The 17,996-nt window shown below is 42.0% G+C and overlaps 1 protein-coding gene across 1 annotated transcript in view; it reads right to left on the bottom strand.

The window, feature by feature from the left end:
* Positions 1-7,218, bottom strand: part of PDXDC1 (pyridoxal dependent decarboxylase domain containing 1) — a 54,044-nt gene extending 46,826 nt beyond the window's left edge. Inside the window, exon 1 of the mRNA XM_065924376.1 lies at positions 7,026-7,218. Coding sequence (XP_065780448.1) covers positions 7,026-7,049 — 24 coding nt within the window. The 5' untranslated portion in view covers positions 7,050-7,218. The remainder of the gene's footprint in view (positions 1-7,025) is intronic.
* Between the last annotated feature and the right edge of the window lie 10,778 nt (positions 7,219-17,996).

A 17,996-nucleotide genomic window follows, 5' to 3' on the forward strand; every position in this document is an offset into this window, starting at 1 on the left:
TGTATACAGAAGGAAAAAGGGCCATTCAATTCACTGCCATAAGATACATGCTGGGCAGGCTTCCCTGGTGGTTCAATGGTAAAGAATCTTCCAGCTAATGCAGAATACACTGGTTCAATCCCTGGTCTGGGAAGATCCCACACGCCACAGAGCAACTTAGCCCACGAGCCACTGAGCCTGTGCACCAAGGGCCCGTGCTCTGCAACAACAGAAGCCGCTGAGATAGGAAGTCCACTCAGTACAACTAGAGAGTAGCCCCCTGTTGGCGCAACTAGAGAAAAGCCCGCTCAGCAAGAAGACCCAGCACAGCCAAAAACAAATACATAACTAAATTTTAAAAAATTTTTTAAACATACATGCTGGGAAGACCAGGGTTCCAAAAATTTCAAAAACTGCATTCCAAGAGACTACTACTTCTGGAGAATCAATTCACTTAGACATTTTATCATGAGTGCCAATAACTACAAGAAAGGAAAAATACCACAACAAGCAAGCTCTAGTTCTAAAAAGTTTACGAGTTTATTTGGAATCACATAGAATCACATACTTACTCTGGAACAAAAAAGAAAACTGCTTAAAGAAAAGCATGCTATAGTCACTGGAAAAAATAAGTCACTGAGATATGCTTTTTTTTGAGATATGCTTCTTTAAGAAGGTGTTTCCTCATGTAAATTATCATATGTGAAATGAATCGCCAGTCCAGGTTTGATGCATGAGACAGGTGCTTGGGGCTGGTGCACTGGGATGACCCAGAGGGATGGGACGGGGAGGGAGGGGGGAGGGGGGTTCAGGATGGGGAACACATGTACACCCATGGTGGATTCAAGTCAATGTATGGCAAAACCAATACAATGTTGCAACATAAAATAAATAAATAAATAAAAAGAAGGTGTTTCCTAGGACTTGGTGGGGGGATCAATTCAGAAAGATAAAGATATCCATTGCCCTTATCAATACAATTATTTCCAAAACTGAATTGGAATTATGCAGATTTAATGTTGTCAAGCTTATCTTAATAAGAATTCTGAGGAAAGGAAACCATCAATTCTTGAAGCCTCTATGTATCTTTAGGCCTTTACTGAGTAAAACTGTGACTCTGTGACTCTGCCAACATTCAGCTATTTCCAGGGGCCAAAACCAGCAGTTTCATAGGACTCCACCCAATACAATGTCCAGTCTAAGAAGCAATTCAGTCTCACTAGGTTACCGAAAGCCTTATAGCAGCAACATGTTCAGTGTCACTGAGTTGCACCTTCAAACTGAAGGCTCTATTTTGCTGTTTCTGCTTTTTATGCATATAGCAAAAAGATCTTAGAAAAGTTTACTGCCCCTCAGTCATTTGAAACTCAATGCCTTTTCCACAGGCATTAGAAAACATTTTTTAAAAAGCAGATAGGGCCCTAGGCTGGACTCAAGAACTATCTTAACATTAAGGCAGTTAAACACTTAACATTTGCCACAAAGGAAACAACAAAAACAAAAACTATTGTGATAATAACAGAAATTAAACAAATATTACACTCAGAATAATTTTATAGTCCTTAAATATTGTTTGGAGAGAATGGATTCGATTTAAGCTAGATAAATTAAATTTCTGAAAGGAAGTTTTGGATATTTTCAATGTGATTGGAGGCATATAAATATATATATACCTTTTAATATCTGATTTAACATCAAGAGACAAAATGGCTTCTTTTCTCTTAATTTATGTTCTACCAGCAGTAACACTAGGAGCATCCCTGGTAAAGAATTTGCCTGCAATGCAGTAGACCCGGGTTCAATCCCTGGGTGAGGAAGATCCTCTGGAGAAGGAAATGGCAACCCACTCCAGTATTCTTGCCTAGAGAATTCCATGAACAGAGTCTGGCAGACTACAGTCCGTGGGACTGCAAAGAGTCAGACACAACTGAGTGACTAACACACACTTAAGCAGTAACATTAGGCACAAATATAAAGTAAAAAAATGCATTATATTTATATTTAGAACAAACCTAGAAAAGTCGTGATTCTGAACTAAGTATTCTACCTAAAGAATCTCTTCCACGTTAACTTGCCTGGCCACTCACTCGATGCCCTTTGTCTCTTAATTCCTGTGCTTCTTTTTATATCTCTTTGCTATACAAAGCACTTCCCTGATAAATCAGTTGATAAAGAATCTGCCTGAAACGCAGGAGACCACGGTTCGATTCCTGGGTCAGGAAGATCCCCCAGAGAAGGGATAGGCTACTCACTCCAGGATTCTTGGGCTTCCCCTTATGGCTCAGCTGGTAAAGAATCTGCCTGCTGTGTGGGAGATCTGGGTTCGATCCCTGGGTTGGGAAGATCCCCTGGAGAGGGGAAAGGCTACCCACTCCAGTATTCTAGCCTGGAGAATTCCATGGACTATACAGTCCATGGGGTCACAAAGAGTCAGACATGACTGAGCGAACTTTCACTTGCTATATACGGCTTTGCCTAAACTTGTATGCCCCTTACTATAACCTCTTCCAGAAATCATATCTTATGCATCTTGTGTCTCTTTCTGAACTCAGCACAGGGCTTTGACCATAGATGACCAGCAATAAAAAATTTTAAGTCAAAGTAAGTTTCTGCTCTGGGTGAAAACAGATGACATTAAGCTCAAGCAACTGCTATCTATAATTATAACTCAAAATCCTAGATAAGGTGGAACACCCAGGCCTGGGGACCACCAATAGCTCTACTGTTAACTATTGCACATCTTGAATAAATTGCATCTGGAATCTTGAATAAACCAAGAACCACAGATGTCATAAATGATTAGGATCAGGAACTCTGTGCCATGTTTCCCTGACACCCAGCATTTAATAATCATTTACTGCCCTAGGCACCATGCAAAACCCTCCATCACAATAATGCAGAGATCAGCTTTAAATGAACATTATAAGTGATCATCTCCTCATGGAAGTCTTCCTTTTCTCTGTAAGAGTAGGATCCACAAAGGCATATAACAGAAACTGCTCACTTCAAGTTTGGCTCATGGGGGGTTCTTTCTGTGAGCATTTAAGTAAAGAGCAGGGATAAAAATTCTGATAGTTCTTATCAGTAATGATCAGCAATGTTCCCACCATGCAGCTCCTACTGCTCCTCATAAACAGTGAGGCAGGAAACAGAATTTACCAAAGTCAACTCCAAGGGGTAGGGGACACTTAGCTCAGGATGAGTACAACGAGCAAAAATGGGCTTGGTAGTAATTATTCAGGTTAGAAACAGGCTCCAAGTTGCCTCTCTTAGAACCAAGAGTTACATATACAATAAATAAATTGGCCCCGCTCTGCATCACTGTCCAACAGAACTTTCTGTGGCAATGGAAATGTGCTATTTTCTGTGCTGCCCTGGACTATAGCTACAAACCACATTGTGACTGCTGAATGCTTGAAATGTGGCTCGTGTGACTGAGGAACTGAATTTTAAACTTACTCAATTTTAACTAATTAGATTTAAATTCAAACAGCCAAATATGGCTGATGGATGATGCAGCTCTAGGTTCTCTAAGTTCTCAACCAGAGGGGATCCTCTCACCCCCAGGGGACAACTGCCTCAATATGAGACGGTTTTGGTTGCCACACTGTGGGCGAGGGGACACTACTGGCATCGAGCGGGTGGAGGTCAAGGATGCAGCTAAACACCCAACAGGGCACAGACGGCCCCCACGGCAAAGAATGACCCAGTCCAACGTCAGGGGTGTCAAGGAGGAGACATCTGCTCTAAGTTCACTCAAGGCTGGAATTCAAGTAAATGCAAAACAAACTGCAATACACCTTGTCTAAACATAATACCCAGGAAGAATGAGACTTTTTTTCCAAGCAACAGGAAAAGGTCTGGGCTGTTCTACAGCTTAAAGTAGCAGGTTTTTACTAACAGGTGTATGTAGGTGTGCTGAATACCTCATTAAGATCTTCAGCATCAGTGTTATTACTTCCTGTGGCATTTTTTAAACTTGGATCAACAATTAAACATAAGTAAACACTGTGATGGAGAAGGAAATGGCAACCCACTCCAGTATCCTTGCCTTCAAAAGTCCATGGACAGAGGAGTCTGGTGGGCTGAAGTCCATGGGATTACATGACTAAGCGTGTGTGCACGAGGGTGAAGGAAGATGGGTTGGTAGCAATAAACTGGTAGAACTAAAAAAAAAAAAAAAAAAAAAAACACTGTGAGACTCGTTCCTTACAAGTTGGACATAACAGTATTGAGGGTTTGAGGCTCCAACTCTTCTAGTTTTGAATTTCTTGCCCCTTGAATTACACTGCGTTTCCCTTGTAGCTCAGCGGGTAAAGAATCCACCTGCAATGTGGGAGACCTGGGTTTGATCCTGGGTTGGGAAGATCCCCTGGAGAAGGGAAAGACTAACCACTCCAGTATTCTGGCCTGGAGAATTCCATGGACTGTACAGTCCATGGGGTTGCAAAGAGTTGGATACGACTAAGCGGCTCTCACTTTCACTTTAATTACCCTATCTCTAGTTTTTCCGAACATCGATAATTTCAAATACAAAAAGACAACTGATTTATTGTGAAAGAAAAATCAAGGCAAGGAAAAGGCTCTGTCATCACAGGTTTGCAGTCTGAATATTACTTAAAAAGCAAGGGTACAAAATTACATTTGGACCAAAGGCAATGTACTGACTGATCCTATTAAATGATGATAGCACAGTACGGTGTAGAGTGAGAGATTACTTGAAATTTTAGAGGATGGGTGTTAAATAACATTGGGGTTTCTGTAGCTAGTATTAATTATGCAGGGATCACTTTAAATGGGATCATTCAGAACTGCTCAAACAGTTCTTAAATTCATACATACTAGCAATGTAGAATTTAACACAGAATAGTCTATTCCTCAAAGAAACCAGAATAATGGGCACAATGCAATGTTTTACTTTGATGCAAACTATTTTTCAGAACACAAAATCCTCAACATTCATATTACAGCAATGCTTTTTCTTTTCTGCCCACTTAGCACCAAGAGAAATTGTTCATTACAAGGAAAGCCCTCTATCGCTTCAAAGAATATAAAAATAAGACACAGTACTAGTTCTGAAAAACTTACATTCAGAATTTCCACACTGGCCAAAGGCAGAGACTTCCAGCCCACACATTCTGAATTCCTAAAAGATCACTGTAACTTTTGTGAATGCGCCAGGCTTAAGCATGCTGGCGTTTCAGTAGCTCTTCAGATCTTCATCTGAAGAGTTTAGATCTTTTATCATCAATTAACACTTAGGGAGCAAACACTGCAATATACTAATCAAATACCAAAAAAGTAGCATGTAAAGCAGGATTCCAACCCACTCTTTCCTAGATTTGCCTGTAATGAACTATTCCTGGAGGAAAAGAACACTCCAGTTCTTTCGGCTTCTAACTGAAATAACACAAAGCTGCTCCCATCTTCTTTATGAAATTGGAAAGGAAACAACACTGAGGGGACACTGTTAGCATCATTTTGTATTCAACCACTGGCGTTTGTATTCAACTACTGGTCCACATATGTTGTAAACCCGGGTTCTCAGTCTCGGCACTGCTGATAATCTCTGGCGTGGTGTCTCTCCTGAAGCAATGTCAAGTGTTAGTGGAATCCCTGGCCTACTGCCCCTCCCTAATTCCTGGTTGAGACAACCAAAATATGTATCCAAACCTTGACCAAACATCCCCCAGGGAGGGGAAAACTGCCTGGTAGTTGAGAAACACTGATTTAGACTGAAACTCCAAAAAAGGTAGACACTGTGCTCATCAAAAGCCTAGGAAGACTTTGTGCCTAGCCAGAAACATTCATCACAGAGGCAGTGGAAGAAAAACATACTATCTTTGCCCTTTCTTGATTCCTTCCAACCAATTTATGAGAAATAACCAACGTGTAGGCTAAATCACAGTGGGCACATGAAGACCTCTGGCTCAACTTGTAGTTAACTCCCTTCAACTCGCCAGTGACAAGTGAACAAATCTACAGCAGCTGCTGCATTGAAAAAAACGACCAAATATTTGCCAGTTCAAAATTAAAATAAAGCTGTCTTAAAACACTACCATTGCTCCTGAACCCCACATAACTGAAAAACCGGGTCTGGACAAGCAGACTCCCAAGCTTAGTGGGCAGAAGGACTTCGGAGGCGGGCAGAAAGTCAAGGTCTGAAGGTAGGGATCCGTGAAGAAACCCAAGCCCTGGTTCTCGTTTACCCGCCCTAAATCCGGGACAATTAGAATCCATTTCACATGCCAGAGCGGTCAGCGAGGTACACCACGCTGCTGTTCTCCCAAAAGGAGACCAGAGGAAAACGCTCCTACCAGTGGATTTCCGACTGACCCCAGGGCCTCCCTTAGCCACAAAAAGGGGGAGCCAGAAAGTTGGGCTGCAGCAGCATCGCCCCAAACGAAATTCACCATCTGCAGAAGCCCCGCCCCTTTCGGGACCTCAGGGGTCTTTAAACTACTGCATCAGAATCACGTGGGGACCTTGTTTAACCCACAAATCCCAGTCCCGCCCCCCTGAGGTTCGGACTTCAAGGCTGAAAATCTGGATTTTTTTTTTTTTTTTTTTTTAAACCAAGGGCCTCAGGTGACTCCTAGGCACAATGAAGAAGGCAAACTCGGAGACCGCAGACAACCTACAGGTTTGCAGTTGGCTCCGAAACAACTGGGGCTTCATTCCAGGCGCTTCTGGGGCCGCAGACTGCTGGCTCTGTCATTCGAGAGGGCGAGCCGAGCGGAGGCAGGCCCTAAGGTCGGCCCCGAGGCCCCCGACTGGGCTCCGGGTCGCTCGCAGCCCCGAACAGAACCCGGCCCTGACGACCCCTTCTGGACCACGGGGACCCTAGAGACCCCCGGGCCTCGTGACGTGACCAGGCCCCAGCCGCGAGGGCCGAGACGGACGCCCTCGCAGCCAGGCCTCCTCAGGCGGGCCCATTAGTCCCCGGCCTCCTCCCGGGTCACAATGGCAGCTCCCGGGCGGCAAACAGTCGTCCCGGAGGAGGGGGGTCTCGGGCCGCCGCGCCGCATCTACCCCAAGCTACGGACCTTCTTCTCCAAGGACGCGTCCATGGCTGAGGCGGCCGGTGGAGCCCGAAGGAGGCCCGGCAGTCCCAGGTGCTACTTCCGCCTCCCGCGCCCCGCCGCCGTTTCCACGCTGGCAGCGCTGACGTCCAGCGCGCCCGCGGCGGGCAGGGCCGAGATGAGGTGGAGCTGCCCAGCAGCGCCGCCGGGAGGGTAATGCGGGTCTCGGGATGGGGGGCGGGGCCTGTGGGGAGGTGGGAGGTGCGGAGGGGGCGGGGCCTGCGTGGGGGCGGGACCCTCCAGGCTTCTGTTTCCGGTCTTCACGCCGGCCAGCCCAAATGGTCCCAGGTGAGAGACGGGGGCACCGTTCCCAACGCTCCTCAAAAAGCCTGTCGCGGGCGTCAGGGTAAAAGTGTGACAATTACAAGATATCGTCCTGAAGTGAAATGCTGGAGATGTTAGTAACTCACCGGCACTTCCGGCTTAATCTTCCAAGCTCCCCCACTATCAACATCCCCCAGGAATGGAACAGGCCATTCACCACAGATGGGCGCCGCGTCGGTGGTTTCCTAGTTATTAAGGAATGTTTCGAATTTCAGAGGGTTTCAAGTATCGGACTCCGCCTAGAATGTCGGCTGCTCTGTAAGGGCGCAGGTCGGAGCTGAGGAATTTGTCTCAGATCTTGCCGCAGAATTTTAGACTGGAACGACTTTTGATAGAACCGGCACAGTCTATTTCTTCATGTCGGGCCACAATTATAGATAATAGTGATAATAATAGATCAGCGGCTGCTCTTTCCATTTTATGCTACATCAGCCCTGTGATGTAGAGATCATTTTCCCCGCTTCACAGTGCCAGTCTAGGTAGGATCCCAGCGCCTGTATGCCACAACTACTGCCTCTATAACCGCTTTCACCCCTGCTGGATGATCATAAGGTGTTTCCAGGAATGAGGGAGGACGTAAATGTCCTTATTTTTCCCTCTAATCGAGAGAAACTGGAATGAACTAGTCTATCGCTGTTGCAGTTCGTAAAACAATTCATCACTAGAAAACCGATGACATTAGGACCACAGAAACTCATTTTCTCTCGTTTTGTGCACCTCTTCTGAAACATGTGTAAATGACGATCGCATTTCAGGGTAGTAATTACATTGTTTGAGCTCTCTAACTTGTATTAGATAAATTGCCCAGTTACGTTAATAAAATTATGTTCTACCAAGAGAAGCCTTGTGTGTAGATTTAAAGAGTGTACAGTGGGAACCATTAAGGTTCTCTAGACAGCTCTGCAAACAAAAAAATGATAAGATTTCTGTCTTCCAAGGTTTAAAATGTTCTTCTTGAGCTAAACAACTCTCCTTTTCAAACATGTCAGAAAAGTTGTTATACCATGAACACCTATATACCTATTCTACAGTGAACATTTATCTATATTGGCTTTATAAATATTGTATTTACATAAGTATCCATCTATCTGGGGCTTCTCCAGTGTCTCAGTGGTAAAGAATCTGCCTGCAATGTCAGAGACACAGGAAATGGGAGTGATCCCTGGGTTGGGAAGATCCCCTGGAGGAGGGCATGGCAACCCACTCCAGTGTTCTTGCCTGGAGAATCCCATGGACAGAGGAGCCTGGCTGACCTCTGTCTCAGTCTGAAGTAAGCAATCCATCTTTCTATCCATCAGTACATCTTATGTTGTGATACATTCCAAAGTTGCAGACCTCAATACATTTCACCCTTTAACACCCCATCCCTTGGGTATCATTAAAAACTCCTAATTTTTAAAGCCATCTCCAAGTATCTGGATTATATTAAAAAGTAGATTCTACAAAACAAATACTAGAGATGTGAAATTTATTGATACATTATCTATTTTAAAAGTAGACTTTAAAACAACATGAAAAAGTGTTAATAATTGGTTCATTCACTATTTACCCAAATACTTATTGACTACCATCTTGGACAGTCAGGGGCTAGACTACCCCTGACTAGAATAAGCCAAGATCCTTCTGTTAAAAAAATACTAAAGTAGAGGTTTTTACTTTGGGACCTAGGAGGAGGTCTGTGAAACTCCTGAAACTATGCCCCAAATTTTGCACAAGTGCATTTTTCTGGAGAGAATGAGCATAGCTTTCATTTTATACTCATGTCACACACACACACATACACTCTTCTGGAAAAACAAAGCCATTTAGCCTATAGATAGATAAATTATAATACAGCATTCTATGGGCTAGTACGAAGAGAGGGTACAATGATAAAATTATTGTAGGAAGTTGGAACATGAAACCACTCACTGTGTGGAAAACTGAGCTTATATGTTCTGATATAGACTTTTCCTGATTAATAGACGAAAAGCAAACCAAATAAAGGAAGTTTCTGATTATTTTTCCCTTTGGGTCCATTCACACGGTTTTTGTTATATCCTGAATAATATTTACATACCCACAATATGGGCTTACCTGGTGGCTCAGATGATAAAGAATCTGCCTGCAACACAGGAGACCTGGGTTTAGTCCCTGGGTTGGGAAGATCCCCTGGAGAAGGGAATGGCAAACCACTCCAGTATTATTGCCTGGAGAATTCCATGGACAGAGGAGTCTGACAGGTCCACGACTGTTGCAAATAGTCAGAAACGACTGAGCAACTAACACACACATTATACTGTAGTTTTTAAGTCTTTAAGTTTTAGAATCAACCAAGTTTCACATATGGAATATACATTTATTATTCATCACTGTTGTTCAGTTCTTCAGTCATGTCCTACTCTTTGTGACCCCATGGACTGCAGCACTCCAAACTTCCCTGTCCTTCACCATCTCCTGGAATTTGCTCAAACTCATGTCCATTGAGTCGTTGATGCCATCCAACCATATCATCCTCTATCACTCCCTTCTCCTGTCTTGAGTCTTGCCCAGCATCAGGGTCTTTTCCAGTGAGTTGGCTTTTCCCATCATGTGGCCAAAGTATTGGAGCTTCAGCTTCAGCATCAGTCCTTCCAATAAACATTCAGGGTTGATTTTGTTTAGGATTGACTGGTTTGGTCTCCTTGCAATCCAAGGGACTCTTAAGAGTCTTCTTCAGCACCGTAGTTTGGAAGCATAAATTCTTCAGAGCTTAGCCTTCTTTATGGTCCAATTTTCACATCCATACATGACTACTGGTAAAACCATAGCTTTGACTATGTCAAAAGTCATAGACCTTTGTCTACAGACTTTTTTCCTTGGACCTTTGTTGTAAAAATGACATCTCTGCTTTTTAATATGCTGTCTAGGTTGGTCATAGCTTTTCTTCCAAGGAGAAAGCATCTTTTAATTTCATGGCTGCAGTCACCATCTGCAGTGATTTTGGAGCCCAAGAAAATAAAGTCTGTCACTGTTTCCATTGTTTCTCCATCTGTTTGCTGTGTAGTTATGGGACCAGATGCCATGATCTTTGTTTTCTGAATGTTAAGTTTTAAGCCAACTTTTTCACTCTCCTCTTTCACCTTCATCAAGAGGCTCTTTAGTTCCTCTTTGCTTTCTGCCATAAGGGTGCTGTCATCTGTGTCTCTGAGGTTATTGATATTTCTCCTGGAAATCTTGATTCCAGCTTGTGCTTCATCTAGCCTGGCATTTTGCATGATGTACTCTGCATATAAGTTAAATAATCAGGGTGACAATATACAGCCTTGACGTACTCCTTTCCCAATTTGGAACCAGTCTTTTGTTCCATATCCAGTTCCAACTATTGCTTCCTGACCTGCATACGGGGTTTCTCAGGAGGCAGGTAAGATGGTCTGGTGTTCCCATCACTTGAAGAATTTTCCACAGCTTGTTGTGATCCACACAGTCAAAGACTTTAGTCTAGGCAATGAAGCAGAAGTAGATGTTTTTCTGGATTTCCCTTGCTTTTTCTATGATCCAGCGGCTGTTGGCAATTTGATCTCTGGTTCCTCTGCCTTCTCTAAATACAGCTTGTACATCTGGAAGTTCTCAGTTGACATACTGTTGAAGCCTGTCTTGAAGGATCTTTAGCATTATCTTCCTAGCATATGAAATGAGTGCAGTTTTACAGTAATGTGAACATTCTTTGGCATTGCCCTTTTTTGGGATTGAAATGAAAACTGATCTTTTTCAGTCCTTTGGCCACTGCCAAGTTTTCTAAATTTTTCTGGCATATTGAGTGCAGCACTTTCACAGCATCATCTTTTGGGATTTAAAATAGCTCAGCTGGAATTCCATCACCTCCACTAGCTTTGTTCATAGTGATGCTTCCTAAGGCCCACTTGACTTCACACTCTAGAGTGTCTGGCTCTATGTGAGTGATCACACCACCATGGTTATTCAGGTTATTAAGACCCTTTTTGTATAGTTCTTCTGTGTATTCCTGCCACCTCTTAATATCTTCTGCTTCTGTTAGGTCCGTATTGTTTCTGTCCTTTATTGTGCCCATCTTTGCATGACATGATCCCTTGGTACCTCTAATTTTCTTGAAGAGCTTTCTAGTCTTTTCCATCCTATTGTTTTTCTCTATTTCTTTGCACTGTTCACTTATGAAGACTTTCTTATCAATCCTTGTTATTCTTTGGAACTCTGCATTCAGATGAGTATATTTTTCCTTTTCTCCTTTTCCTTTAGCTTCTCTTCTTTTCTCAGCTATTTATGAGGCCTCCTCAGACAACCATTTTGCCTTGTTGCATTTCTTTTTCTTGGAGATGGTTTTGGTCACTGCCTCCTGTAGGTGTTACAAACCTCCATCCATAGTTCTTTAGGCACTCTGTCTTTCAGATCTAATCCCTTGAGTCTATTTGTTGCTTCCACTGTATAATCATAAGGGATTTGATTTAGGTCATACCTGAATGGCCTAGGAATTTAAGGCAGGAGGAGAAGGGGATGACAGAAGATGAGATGGTTGGATGGCATCACTGACTCAATGGACATGAGTTTGAATAGGCTCCAGGAGTTGGTGATGGACAGGGAAGCCTGGCATGCTGCAGTCCATGGGGTCACAAAGAGTTGGACACAACTGAGCGACTGAACAGAATGGCCTATTGATTTTCCCTACTTTCTTCAATTTAAGCCTGAATTTTTCAATAAGGAGCTCAAGAGCTACAGTCAGTTCCCAGGTTTGTTTTTGCTGACTATATAGAGCTTCTCCATCTTCAGCTGCAAAGAATATAATCAATCTAATTCTGGCACTGATCATCTGGTGATGTCCATGTGTAGAGTCATCTCTTGTGTTGTTGGAAGAGGGTGTTTGCTATGACCAGTGCATTATCTTGACGTAACTTTGTTAGTCTTCACCCTGCTTCATTTGGCATTCCAAGGCCAAACTTGTCTGTTACTCCAGGTATCTTTTGACTTCCTACTTTTGCATTATTCACCATGGCAATGTAAAAATAATAAATTACCAAAAATTGGGCAGGAAGAGGTGAGGTGAATAGGAACATAAGTGGACTCACTAATGTCCTCAGCTTCATTCCAGAGAGTAAGTAGATACTCTCTAAAAGGGCTAAATCAAGATTCAAAGTTTTAACTACAATATTTAAAGACAGAAAGGAGCATCTCGAGGCTTCCCAGGTGGCACAGTGCTAAAGAATCCGCCTGCCAATGTAGGAGATGACACAGGAGGTGCAAGTTAAAACCCTGGATCAGGAAGATCCCAATCTTCCTGAAGTAGAAAATGGCAACCCATTTCAATATTCTTGCCTGGAGAATCCCATGGATGGAGGAGTCCATGAGGTTGCAAACAGTCGGACACTACTAAGTGAGCACAAACACACACCACCTCTAGAAGAAATAAAAGTAAGAAAAATCAAAAGTTAGAGAAGAAAGAAAAGCAGATGCAAACAGCAATAAATTTCTCTTTTAATAGTAAGGTGTCAATAGATTCTTTCTGAATTAAAAAACAAATAGAAGGATATTTTTTACAAAGTAGAAGGTAAAGGCTTCTGAGGAATGGGACTAGGAGTTTAGAGATGAGAGAAAAGAAATGGCAATATTCCATTTTCTATTCTTTTGCACTTTTTGAATTTTTATCATTTGCATGCATTTTCTCTTATGAATGAAAAAAATTTATATTAAATTGCCTGTAATCAAATCCCACTGGCCTCCAAAGTGAAATTCACTGGGCGTTCTTAATCCCTTTGTCAGATCCCCAGGTTGGAAAATCTGTTGTAGGTCCTAAAACTTTATTAACAGTGCAAGAATTTATTTGCTATAATTGTTCTGCAGTTTGTGGGTTGTCTGCTTGGTGGCTTTATGGTGGGGTTAATGGTGACCTCCTCCAAGAGGGCTTATGCCAGAAGCAACAGTTAGAACTGGACATGAACAACAGACTGGTTCCAAATAGGGAAAGGAGGAGGTCAAGGCTGTATATTGTCACCCTGATTATTTAATTTACATGCAGAGTATATCATGTGAAATTCCAGGCTGGATGAAGCACAATCTGGAATCAAGATTGCTGGGAGAGATATCAATAACCTCAGATGACACCACTTTTATGGCTGAAAGCGAAGAAGAACTAAAGAGCTTCTTAATGAAAGTGAAAGAGGAGAGTGAAAATGTAGGCTTAAAACTCAACATTCATAAACTAAGATCATGGCATCCAGTCCTGTCACTTCATGGAAAATAGACAGGGAAACAATGGAAACACTGACAGACTTTATTTTCTTGGGCTCCAAAATCACTGTAGATGGTGACTGCAGCCATGAAATTAGAAGATGCTTGCTCCTTGGAAGAAAAGCTATGACAAACCTAGACAGCATATTAAAAGGCAGAGACATTAGTTTGCCGACAAAGTTCCGCCTAGTCAAAGCTATGTCTTTTCTAATAGTCATGTATGGATGTGAGAGTTGGACTATAAAGAAAGCTGAGTGCCAAAGAATTGATGCTTTTGAACTGTGGTGTTGGAGAAGACTCTTGAGAGTCCCTTGGATTGCAAGATCCAACCAGTCAATCCTAAAGGAAATCAGTCCTGAATATTCATTGGAAGGACTCATGTTGAAGCTGAAGCTCCAATCCTTTGTCCACCTGATGTGAAGAACTGACTCACTGGAAAAGTCCCTGATGCTGGGCAAGATTGAAGGCAGGAGGAGAAGGGGATGACAGAGGATGAGATGGTTGTTTGGCATCACCAACTTGATGGACATGAGTTTGAGTAAACTCCAGGAGTTGGTGATGGACAGGGAAGCCCAGCATGTGGCAGTCCATGAGGTCGCAAAGAGTCAGACATGACTGAGTGATTGAACTGAACTGAACTGAACTGAAATTGCCTGTAAAAAATAGATTTGAATCATTTTTACTACTTTAAAAATTTGAGAGAGAAGTCTGCAGTCCCTAAAGGCGACTTGAGGTGGCGACCCTGAGATGATTTGTATCCTAAGTTACTTCGTTAGTTACACCAAGTTCACTAACAAAGTTTTTCTTTAAAAAATCTTACTGTTAAAATATAGAAAGCAGCTTAAAGGAAATGAATTGTCATTGACTAATACCCTGTAAGCTTCACCCCCCATGAAAGGAGCCTTCTCAGACACCCTGTAAACAATCACACCTTCTCAAACAATCCTAGTTCCCTCCCAAGAAAAAAAGAACCACTTTCCCATATTTATAGTGATCATTCACTTACATTTTCTTTGCAGTTTTATCACCCAAAGATGCACCCCTAAACATTACAGTTTAGCTTCATCTTTAAAAACAAAAACAAAAAACACCTATTCATATCTGTATCTTTTTATCTCTTAATCTACAGGTTTTCTATGTATTTTTCCTCCATTGCAATTTAATTGTTGAAGACACCAGATCATTGTTCCAGATTTTCCTTAGTCTGGATTTTCCTCTGTTTGGTGTATTTCCTGCAGCTTGGCTGTTTGAATCTAGGTTTAATAAGATTCAGATTTGAAGTCTGCAGAAAAGAATTCAAAGATGGTGTTCTCTCCACCAAGAGGCACTCAGTATCTGGTTTTCTGTCTCTTTGTGTTGTTAGAAGGCAGTAAGTAGCGCATTCGCTCAGTCGTGTCCGACTCTTTGTGACCCCATGGACTGTAGCCTATGAGGCTCCCCCATCCATGGAATTTTCCAGGCAAGAGTACTGCCATTTCCTTTTCCAGGGAATCGTCCTAACCAAGGGATCGAATCAGGGTTTCCCGTATTGCAAGCAGACATTTTAACCGCCTGAGCCACCAGGGAAGCTAAAATTCTTTAACTTACATTAATTCTGACCTCAATGGGAAGAGTTGTGAATTTTGAAAATTTCATATACATTTTTAAATCTGAGGAAGGTTTTTCAAGAGTATAAATCCAAACTATGATTTCATATCACCGTACTTTCCATTTTTAAGATTCTTGTCTTTTTGTTTTATTTTTAAATTTTATTTAATTTTTTGGCTGCACTGGGTCTTCATTGCTGCACATGGACTTTCTGTAGTTGCAGCAAGCTGGGACGACTCTAGTTGTCGGGTGAGGACTTTGCTTGCTGGAGGACTTCTCCAGCTCTCGAGTGCAGGCTCAGGCCTTGTGGTGCCTGAGGTTAGTTGCCCTGAGAAATGTTGGGTCTTCCCAGAACGGTGATCGAACCTGTGTCCCCTGCTTTGGCAGGTGATTTCTTAACCTCTGGACCACCAGGGAAGTCTGTCATGTTTGTTTTGACATAACTTCAGACTTGTGTACAGGAAGAGTACAAAGAATTTTTGAAAACTCTTCACCCAAATTCCCCAAATGTTAACATTTTACTGTACTTGCTTCATTGCTCTGTCTTTCTTAAATAAACCCACACATTTTTTTTTTCCTGAATCATTTCATAGTCAGTTGCAGATGCTACTCCCTTGGTTTCTCAACAATTTAATGTATACTTGTGAAGGACATCCTCCTTCACAACCATACAAACACCAAAATTAGGAAATTAACATTGATACTACAATACTCTCTAATCAATAAACTCTATTCAGATCTTGACAATTGTCCCAGTGAAGTCCAGGAAGGCAGAAGTCTAGAATAAGGCATTCTAGAATAGTTCTTCCAACTTTGTGTTTCACAACAGCAAAGGGTACAGGCCAGATAACTTTGCAGAATGTCCATCATTGTGAGCTTTCCATCTACTTTTGGAAGGTCCTTATGTTGATATTTCAAATGAGTAGTGATTTTCTTCATACAAATGTCCAGAGCCTCACCTGATATAAAAATCGATTAATGTCTTATTATTCACAAATCTCAGGTAATGAATAATCATGTTTTCTTCCCCAGAAGCTTGCAAACGATTATAAACTATTTTTTCAATGGTAGACTTTTAAATCAAAGGTGTAAATATTGAATTATGCCCAGACCAGCTTTTCCTTGGTTAGTTCTGTAGCATATTTTCACAGCTCAGATTCTAGACCCAAGTCAATCTAGGGTCTTAAAGCTATGCAAGTGAAAGCTCCTTGGACAAGTTGCTTAAGCTCATACTGTTTTAGTTTACTGATCTGTAAAATCCAGGTTATACTTAATCTTTCAGTATGCTTTAGCATACATTTGTATGCTTTTTTTTCCCCATCAAAGAAGCACATCAACAAGAACTCCTCCTTGGACCCCCATCCCTTCCAGTTACTCTTGTGGTCTCAGTTTTCATGATACAAGCACCACCAACTCATTTCTTTTTTTGTTTGTTTCTTTATTTTTGGCTGCATGGGATCTTATGCTGCTGCATGGGGCTTTAGTTGTGGTGCATGGGCTTATTTGCCCTGCAGCATGTGGAATCTTCCTGCACCAGGGATGGAACCCATGTCACCTGCATTGGCAGATGGATTCTTAAACACTGGACCACCAGGAAAGTCCGACCAACTCATTTCATTCTAGTTTTAGCTGCCTTTGCCCAAGCGAATCTTGTCCACCCATAGAATCTTCTCAGTCCATTTTACCTGATGTCTCAGCTACATCGGATCCAGATAATCACCCTCCTTTTGCAATTGAGACTTTTCTTGCTTCCTAAAGGATCAAACTCTCTTGGTTGTCCTCTCCTCTCTGCCCTTTCTCAGTCCTTCTTTCTCTACCTAACATATAATTGTTGGATTTCCTCAGCACTCATCCCGAAAGTCCTTTCCTTATTCTATACATTCTCATCCTCCATTATTCACTTAACATCTCGTCTTGTTTTTCAAACTGAGAGTCACCTCATTAATGGGTTGTGAAATCAGTTTACTGGGTCATATCTAGCAATTTTAAAAAAATCAAGTGGAATAAAAAAAGATCAGAACATGTGGTATACGGAATAAGGACAGTTAGGAGAAACTCCAAATGTCCATCAACAGAAATAGATTGTGGTCCGGCCATACAATGGAGTGGAATATTATACAACCATAAAAAGGAATAAAGCACTGATATATGGAATAGCATAGAGTAGGGATTAGCAAACTTTTCTGTCAAGTGCTAGAGAGAAAGTATTTTAAGCTTTGTGGACCATTTGTCTCTGTTGCAGCTACTCAGCTCTATGTAGCATCAATGTAGCCACAGATAGTACATAAAGAAATGAGTTATGACAGTGTCCCAATAAAACTTTATTTATAGGCACTGAATTTTTAATTTGATATAATTTTAATATCATGACATATTCTTATTCTGATTTGTTAAAGTCATTTGAACATATAAAGCCATTCTTAGCTCTTGGGTCTTTAAATAAACAGGCAGTAGGCAAGATTTGGCCCACAGGCTATAGTTTGCTGATCACTGTCATAAATGAATCTCAGAAACATTAAGCTGAGTGAAAGAAGCCAAACACAAATTAATGTAGACTGCATATATATGTTGTGATTTCATTGATATGAAATTCTAGACAATGCAGACTCATCTATAATGACAGAAAGCCTGGGGCCAGAGGTCAAAGGGTTTCCCCAGTGGCTCAGGGGTCAAAGAATCTGCCTGCCAATGCAGGAGACTCAGGTTTGATCCCTGGGTCAGGAAGATCCTCTGGAGAAGGAAATAGCAACCCACTCCAGTATTCTTACCTGGGAAATCCCATGGACAGAGGAACCTGGGGGGTTAAGC

The sequence above is a fragment of the Muntiacus reevesi genome, chromosome 2 (assembly GCF_963930625.1).
Source record: "Muntiacus reevesi chromosome 2, mMunRee1.1, whole genome shotgun sequence".
Taxonomy (NCBI): domain Eukaryota; kingdom Metazoa; phylum Chordata; class Mammalia; order Artiodactyla; family Cervidae; genus Muntiacus; species Muntiacus reevesi.